The sequence below is a fragment of the Tachysurus fulvidraco genome, chromosome 10 (assembly GCF_022655615.1).
Source record: "Tachysurus fulvidraco isolate hzauxx_2018 chromosome 10, HZAU_PFXX_2.0, whole genome shotgun sequence".
Taxonomy (NCBI): domain Eukaryota; kingdom Metazoa; phylum Chordata; class Actinopteri; order Siluriformes; family Bagridae; genus Tachysurus; species Tachysurus fulvidraco.
In genome coordinates, this window is record NC_062527.1 from 21,035,772 (window position 1) to 21,044,349 (window position 8,578).

The window sequence follows — 8,578 nt, forward strand, 5'->3', positions numbered from 1 at the left end:
CATAAGGAACTTAAAAACGTTTAATAGATTTTTATTTATAAAATGTCTGTGCTTTATAAAGTCTCGTAATGTGGTTATGTTTTCGAATAAACTCACTAAAATGATTTGTCGCATGTATAACGACTAGAATCTCACATGCAGGGAGGAGACTGCAATTTCTTGTGACATGGGGTGCACAAACTTTTGCACCATCTGTAATATCCGCGAGCACGTGGACAGTGTAGTGCTGAGTTGGACCTCTGGCACAGAGACTCGAATTTCCGATCGGTCATGCAGACTGGAAGCTCGGCCAGGAAATGTTTCATCAGGAACTGTGAGAGCTTGGAGACAAAGACGACGAGGAGGAGGAGGAGGAGGAAGAGGAGGGGAAGGAACACATTATAAGGTTTTACAAAGGCTTTCCTGAAGTTGGAATCTTTCCAAAATGTACTCCTGCTTCCTTGTGGCTTCCTCATATGAGGATTTTCACCCACGGTACAGTTCCACGGTGCTGCTCCAATCTGGATTCTGATTGGCCAGAAGGTGTGAGGTTATGGCTGTGACACTGAGATGGCTGTTAGATACCGACATGTTTTTAGTAGACGGACGTTTGATGGACATGAAGCTCCTCCTGTTTCGTCGCTCGTACAAGCAGTCGTCGGTTTCAGATGTATCGCTTTTGTAAAATCTTTTAAAATCCGATCGTGGACGGTGGACTTACGTTTCTATGGTAACCGGTACACCGGATGCTTGATTTAAAGGAAAAACATACCAAAAAAAAGAAAGACGTTTCCTGTACGAGTCTCTAATGTCGTAGAGCGTTTAGGCTTTGTCTGTAACGACAAGATGTGGAGGTTTATACTTTACACTTTATAGCTGCTGTTACAGTTTCTCTCGATTGCTAAAACACTGAACCCCATTCTCTGAATCAAATGTCCAGTGAACGAAACCAGTTTGTCAAATCAGACACTCTTTTGGCAAAACTCTAAACACATTCTCATTCACTAAACACATTTTGCACAGTGATGCACTTGTGCTGCAAATTGGTAAACACACGCGGCAAACGGTAAACACGACTACAACACGGTTGTCATCTGTAAAACACAATGACTCAACACACAAAATTGTTTCTAATGATGTAATTAAACCAATTGCCCGGAATATGAGCCAGTTCAGAGGGCACGGGTGTGTTGGGTGGATGTAAGAATGATGGGAAACAATCTGAGAGGCAGAGGAAGAGTAAAGCCCTATTCGGACGGGACTAGTTTTACGTGGGGACGTGGGGGTAAAGTAATTATTACCAGAGCTTCTCTGTGATTTTAGTCCCGTCCGAATGTGCCATCTCGGTAATCATTACGGACAATGTCAGTAAATATTATGGCGACTTTTACCTTCTGTAAAAAGGTCCGGAAAAATTACCTCAGGTAATACTAATCCCGTCCGAATAGACCCGCTGTAAATATGTACGGTAAAATTCCGTCATTTCCTGTTTAAAAGTTTTTGGCGCGTTTTTCAAGCATGGAGGTGCCATGTTGTCTGTTTGCGCACGTGATGACAGGAAGCAACGTCATATGCACATGACAAGGAGGTTACTGTGGTGCGTAAAGCGAGTTACCCCTCCCACTTCTGCTAGTTTTACTGAGATGTCTTGTCCCGTGCGAATCGGCCAATTAATATTACAGACGTCCTGAGGTAAAATTGCATTACTCCACGTCCCCACGTAAAACTAATCCAGTCCGAATAGTGCTTAAGAGTAAGAGGAGGAGGAGGAGGAAGAAGAGGAGGAAGACCAAGAGCAGTCATTTCAGATGATATTCGAGCAACAGCCATAGACCATGTTCTTGTTCATGGTATGACAATGAGGGAAGCAGGCCTACGAGTTCAACCCAATTTGAGCAGATTCTCTGTGGCCACCATTGTCAGGACATTCAGAGGAGAAAACAGCTAAATGTTTCTTTTCATTCCAGTAATTGAAAGTTTACTGTATTCATTTGAGCCAGTACATAATCTTTGTCATCAAAAAAAAAGTGACTGGGGGGAAATAAGCATGTTCCCTTCTTGTAGTATTGCAAGACTACAACATGCGGGTGGAAGGACTGGTACAGTAAGTTCTCCCAACAGCAAGAGGCTCTCGTTGTTGATATGGTCCTTTCGAAACGATGCAATCCGCCTGCGTGAAACACAGGAAAGAGTTGTTGAAGACAATGCAGACTTTGAAGGAATGAACGGTGTCAGCCTTTCGACCATTGATCGTGTCCTCAAACACAACAGGCTACGCATAAAGCGAGTGTACGGAGTACCCTTTGAGCGCAACTCAGGACGGGTCGAAGAACTACGATGTCAATATGTACAAGTGAGTGTACACTCAGACACTTTCAGCTCTGACGCTTACAGTACAATTCTATGCTACTAGCCAACCGTTACTGTAAACTGCCCTTTATACTAGTGTAGGGTACGCAAATACTGTAAGGTGACGTGACATACGGCTAAGTATGGTGAACCATACTCAGAATTCGTTCTCTGCATTTGACCCATCCAAAGTGCACACAAACACACTCACACACACACACACACACACACACACACACACACACACATACACACATACACACATACCGTGAACACACACCCGGAGCAGTGGGCAGCCATTAATACTGCGGTGCCGGGGAGCAGTTGGGGGGTTCGGTGCCTTGCTCAAGGGCACCTCAGTCGTGGTTGGCCCGAGACTCGAACCCACAACCTTAGGATTATGATTCAGACTCTCTAACCATTAGGCCACGTCTTGCCCACAAGGTGTGTATACAAATACACTTGCAGAAGTTTGTCTTTCTGTATCACTTACTACTGTAAACTAATTACTGTATGTATCCTGTTTTACACAGGGAGAGGCAGGAACATAATTGGCCAAAGTGCCATCGTGCAGGGGCTGTGGGCGTGCCATCGTGGCTGTCCCTGGCCAGCGTGGTGGTGGCAATGTCACCCTTTGTGCAGCCATAAGTAACCGTGGGGTTCTCCACCATCATGCAACCCTGGGGCCATATAACACTGAACATCTTTGGGTGGTCTTCGAGTTGTTCTGCTTGAGCGTGAGCACCAGGATTATCAGCAGGCAGTGCATGCTGTGTACAGTATGTGGTGGTTTGGGACAATGTCAGCTTTCACCGGAGTGTCCGTGTACGTGAATGGTTCAATATCAACCAGCAATCCTTAAATGTTTTCCTTTCACAATACAGCCCTTCTCTAAACCCGATCGAGGAATTTTTCTCTGCGTGGCGGTGGAAGGTCTATGACCGAAACCCATAAAATGGGGTAAGTCTTCTAGAGGCTATGGAATTGTCCTGTGGTGACATTGATTTTGCCAGAAGAGTCAGAGGTTTTGGAAATTTATTTCCAAAATATTTGGCTTTGTGTTTACAGTTCTGAGAAAATGGTCGACTGTTTCAAGAAATGTGTTTTAGCAATCGAGAAAAAAACTGTAAAGGAAACTGTTCACAGTATTAAATGTAACCGGAAATGGATTAAAAAAAACGAGTTGTTCTTTGATGTGTTTGAAGTTGTTATCAGCTGCAAATCGGTGCAGCGTATGAAGAAATGATACACCTTCGGGACAGAGAGAGTAACTCTGCTTCTTTAGAGAGAGAGAGAGAGAGAGAGAGAGAGAGAGAGAGAGAGAGAGAGAGAGAGAGAGAGAGAGAGAGAGAGAGAGAGAGAGAGAGAGAGAGAGAGACAGAGACAGAGAGACAGGGAGAAACAGAGAGAGAGGGAGGGTAGAGAGAGAAAGAGACAGAGAGGGACAGAGAGACACAGAGAGAGGGGGAGAGAGAGAGAGAGAGAGTGTGAGAGAGAAAGGGGTAGAGAGAGAGACAGAGTGAGTAAGAGAGAGAGAGAGAGAGAGAGACAGACAGAAAGAGACAGAGAGAGAAAGAGAGAGAGAGAGAGAGAGAGAGAGAGAGAGAGAGAGAGAGAGAGAGAAAGAGAGAGAGAAATGTTTCTTCCAGTTATTACAGGTAAAGGTATCTATTTGAACATGTCTGGTCTTGGACGAGTTTTTCCAAACACAAACACACATAAAGCCCCTGATGATGGAGTACAGAGTCACTTACTGTTGTACCACACACACACACACACACACACACACACACACACACACACACACACACATCCCAGTGGAAACTCTCTGGCGGTATAATATGGTGGTGAGTGAACATTCCTATTTGGGAGTCCTGGAATACTGCAGACACATTTGTCCACCAGGAATTCTCTGTCTCTCCTTCGTCAGGTATTCCTCTGATGCTTTACACACTTCCTGCTCTGCTTCTGTCTGAGAAACCGAACCTCAATGAAACTGGGCAGTAACTGACTCGGTGACAGGAAGTGATGCGTCAGTTACGTATGTAAGAGTTTAAGAGAACGAGTGGGTTTTTGGCAGCGTGGAGCGTCACTGTGTATTTAGATTCCTTCTGCTTCTACTCACGAGTCACTTGCTCAGACGCTGACAAGAGTTTCATTTCCTCGAAACGCTCAAATCAAACACCGACGTACAATAAAACAGCGTGAAGAGAAACGGTGAAGAAATACGCGGACTGCGTCTCGATCCTCTGTGTAGCGGGATCGTAGGATAGAGATCATTAAACGCGTAAATAAACCGTACGTAGAACAGTTCTGTCAACCAGAACGAGCTGCTTTCGTTTGTCAGACATTTTTTCCTCCCACAAAATATGACGTCCAGCCTCCCAGGAATCTGGGAATTCTGCCTGGTTCGTGTGGTGCATTGTGGGATTTTTTTTAGGGAGCCAATGTTCTAGCTCTTTGTAAGTATTTTCTGACTGACTACCGAGACGGAACTTCACCCAATGACTGACTCACTGATCAGCACCCTGAGTCACAGCCAGAGTCAGATCGAGAGTCCATTGCCCCTTTACCACCGAGGCAGTTTGAGTGCAGGTTCGGAGCCTAATTTAGAACCAGTTCTTTCTTTTTCAATCGCCAAAGCACCGGCACCGAACCAGGAAAAGTGGTTCTTAAGTAGCACCAAAACGTTGCTGGTCTAGACTTAAGAACCGCTTGTGTCAGGGGCTGGGGCTGGGGCTGGGGGCGGGGCTACTGTTAGCGCATTTTATAGTGTACCTTATGTATACTGATGTTTAATACACTTTTACTTTACCGCAATATGATATATTATCAACACACATGATAGTAGGTAGCTACATGCTAAGGCTAACTTTTTTCTGTGTTAATAATAAAATAACGTTATGTACTTTCTCGATAACAACCTCCGTTTATACAGATTACACGGAGCTGCACGTACACGTCGGATTCGCCGCGTTTGGATGCCAGTGACACTAATTCATAAGTCGCTACACCAAAGAATACTGAAAAGAAAATAAAAACGAGGAAAGCTTAAGACACGCCCACATGTTGAATATTTATGAGCGGTGCACTCGAGTCCATCTCGCGATTTTACACGATACAATAAAAATACACGGTCTGGTCACTGAGTTAAACACTGTTAGTGTAACTCGAGCGCACGAGCTGAAGGTCGAACTTATACGAGCCTGACGCCGTATTATATAATCGTCTATTGTCTGTGATCGCAAGGCATGTTCCGCTATACGGTGTAAAGGAGTGTTATAAATGCTTATGAGCAGCATGTAAGACACGATTGTGTTAATCTGGGAAGGATTTTTCCTTAACGAAAAACAAACAAACAAACAAATAAATAAATAAGGTAAAGCCTTGTAGTGTTTGATGATGACCTTTTTGTGAGAGCAGGTCTACTTTGGAAAGAGTCATGGAAAAGGAATGTGTTTATGTCCTCCCTCTCTCTCCCTCTCTCTGTCTCTCTCTCTCTCTCCCTCTCTCGTCTATCCTTCACGTCTTCCCCTCGGGCAGATCCTCCTTGTTAAAACCCTGGGAGTGTGCACCGATCCTCGTGCACTCCTTCGACAAACACGCATCCCCTGACATCCAGGGTTCGCTTTGCTAGAATCCGGAATAAGATCGTAAAAATGTCTGAACGAGGTTCCGACTGCAGCTGCAGCGAGGACGCAGACGTGCAACGTCAGCATCCTTCAAATTACAGCCGGCTGATGGGGAAAAGGGAAAAGGAAAAAAAGCTGAAGCCGACGGCGTCCGTCAACGTCGTTATTATTTTGTTGTCAGGATCTGAATTAGTGTCTCTTTTTCCCAACTGCGAGCTGAAGAACACGCCTCAAATTACTGCCTGCATGCGGCGTGCTAGTTCGTCTCATCGCCAGGAATAATAACCATAATTATTATAATTATAACAAACAACAAAGCAGCCAGTGCTTGGACCAATAATAATAATAATGATAACAATAATAATAAGAATAATAATAATAATGCTGAAGGTGGGGGGGAGGGGAGACGGTGGCTTAGTGGTTAGCACATTTGCCTCACACCTCCAGGGTTGGGGGTTCGATTCACACCTCCGCCTTGTGTGTGTGGAGTTTGCATGTTCTCCCCGTGCCTCGGGGGTTTCCTCCGGGTACTCCGGTTTCCTCCCCCGGTCCAAAGACATGCATGGTAGGTTGTTTGGCATCTCTGGAAAATTGTCCGTAGTGTGTGAGTGTGTGAGTGAATGAGAGTGTGTGTGTGCCCTGCGATGGGTTGGCACTCCGTCCAGTGTGTATCCTGCCTCGATGCCCGATGACGCCTGAGAGAGGCACAGGCTCCCCGTGACCCGAGAAGTTCGGATAAGCGGTAGAAGATGAAATGAATGAATGAATGAATGCTCAAGGTGTTTAAAAAACTCAGGAAAGCTCAGAAAAGTCTCCCAGATGCGAAATGTACATTTTAGCAAAATATTCAAACTTCTATGTGATAATAAAATGTGATAATAAAGAGATAAAATCTGAATTTATTATATTTTTGTAAATAATTTAGAAAGTTACCAATCGAAAAGTTACGTACTTCCCGTGTACAGACGGAAAGGAATGACACGATCGAGCAGAACTTACTCTACAGAAGAACCACGAAGATAGAGAAGATGAAGATTCCCACTACAGAGTGCTGGGACCCCTGAGCTATGTATACGAAGTACACAGGATACGATGCCCGACTGTGTAGTGTCACGGTTTTCTTGAGGGCTTTTTCTGTATTCGTAAGTGATTAACTGCTTTATTAAGGACTTATTAAGACCAGGATGCTGAGTTTGAGCCTAAATACTGAAGGTTTTACTTCATTACTAAGAAGCACAGAACAACAAGACAAATGACTGGGCTCCTATAAAATAATATAATGAATATGAATGATATGAGAGTATTTGTCCACCATTAAGGAAGAAGAAGAAGAAGAAGAAGAAGAAGAAGAAGAAGAAGAAGGAGACTGGGGCTGCTTAGACCCCCATTAAAAATAAACCTACTAAATAGAGGAGATATGAGAGACCATAACAAGATAATAGAAGGATTTGTTCCCCACTAAAGAAAAAGAAACAGAAGCACTTGGTGCTTGGACCACGAATATAGCATATATAATCAAATTTAAAGTAGGAAACCCCAGTGTGTGCCTGTGTGTGTATATATATGTGTGTGTGTGTGTGTGTATGTGTGTATATATGTGTGTGTATGTGTGTATATATGTGTGTGTGCGTATGTGTGTTTGTCTGTGTGTGTATATGTGTGTGTATATGTGTGTGTGTGTGTGTCTGTGTGTGTATATGTGTGTGTATGTGTGTGTGTATGTGTATATATGTGTGTGTATGTTTGTGCGTATGTATGTGTGTATGTGTGTGTATGTGTATGTATGTGTGTGTGTGTGTGTGTGTGTGTGTGAATCCCATTAGAACACATCATCTTATTTATGTGTTTGTGCGTATGTGTGTGTGTGTGTGTGTATGGATGTGTGTGTATGTGTGTCTTGTGTGCGTGTATATGTGTGTGTGTGTGTGTGTGAATCCAATTAGAACACATCATCTTATTTATGTGTTTGTGTGTATATGTGTGTGTGTGTATGTATGTGTGTGTATGTGTGTCTTGTGTGCGTGTGTATGTGTGTGTGTGTGTGTATGTGTGTGTGAATCCCATTAGAACACATAATCTTATTTATCCCAGCTGTACAATAAACACACCTCTGTCCCACCACAGTAACAGGAGTCTCAGGGTGTGTCCCAGACTGTGTGTTCATGCCGGAGGAAGCTCAGAGTCAGAGGAAGGACATGACACGACTTCATAAAGTCCAGCAGATCTCACATCTTTAATCAGCACAACATTACAGCTCCTTACCTTTATCACTCAGAGTCAGTTTCTCCTCCAAGCTCATCTCCAGATCTTTGTTCTCCATGTCCCAGTGTGTGTGTGTGTGTGTGTGTGTGTGTGTGTTTAAGCTCTCTGCTCTTCCTCCACACACTCCGTCATTCCATCAGTCAAATCCAGAAAGGAACAAAACCGCAAACACGAACAAAAGCGGCTTTCCGACCGAATTACGATATCAAACACAGATTTATCACCGAGTAATCTAACAACAAACAGTCCTGCTTCGGAAAATAAAAGAAATCTGTGTTTATTTTAATCGTTTATGGTTAAAATTAAGTATAAAAACAGAAGGAGACCGAGCGCAGACCCCACACCGTTACCCTGCC

At 43.9% G+C, this 8,578-nt stretch overlaps 1 protein-coding gene across 6 annotated transcripts in view; it reads right to left on the minus strand.

The window, feature by feature from the left end:
• Positions 1-8,578, minus strand: part of map7d1b (MAP7 domain containing 1b) — a 40,312-nt gene extending 31,734 nt beyond the window's left edge. For 4 of the 6 annotated variants that reach the window (XM_047819622.1, XM_047819619.1, XM_047819621.1 and 1 more), the window contains exon 1: positions 8,223-8,418. In XM_047819622.1, the coding sequence (XP_047675578.1) occupies positions 8,223-8,280 (58 nt within the window). In that variant the 5' untranslated portion in view covers positions 8,281-8,418. Of the gene's footprint in view, positions 1-8,222 lie in introns of all 6 variants that reach the window. The other 2 variants (XM_047819620.1, XM_047819618.1) reach the window with 1 other exon arrangement.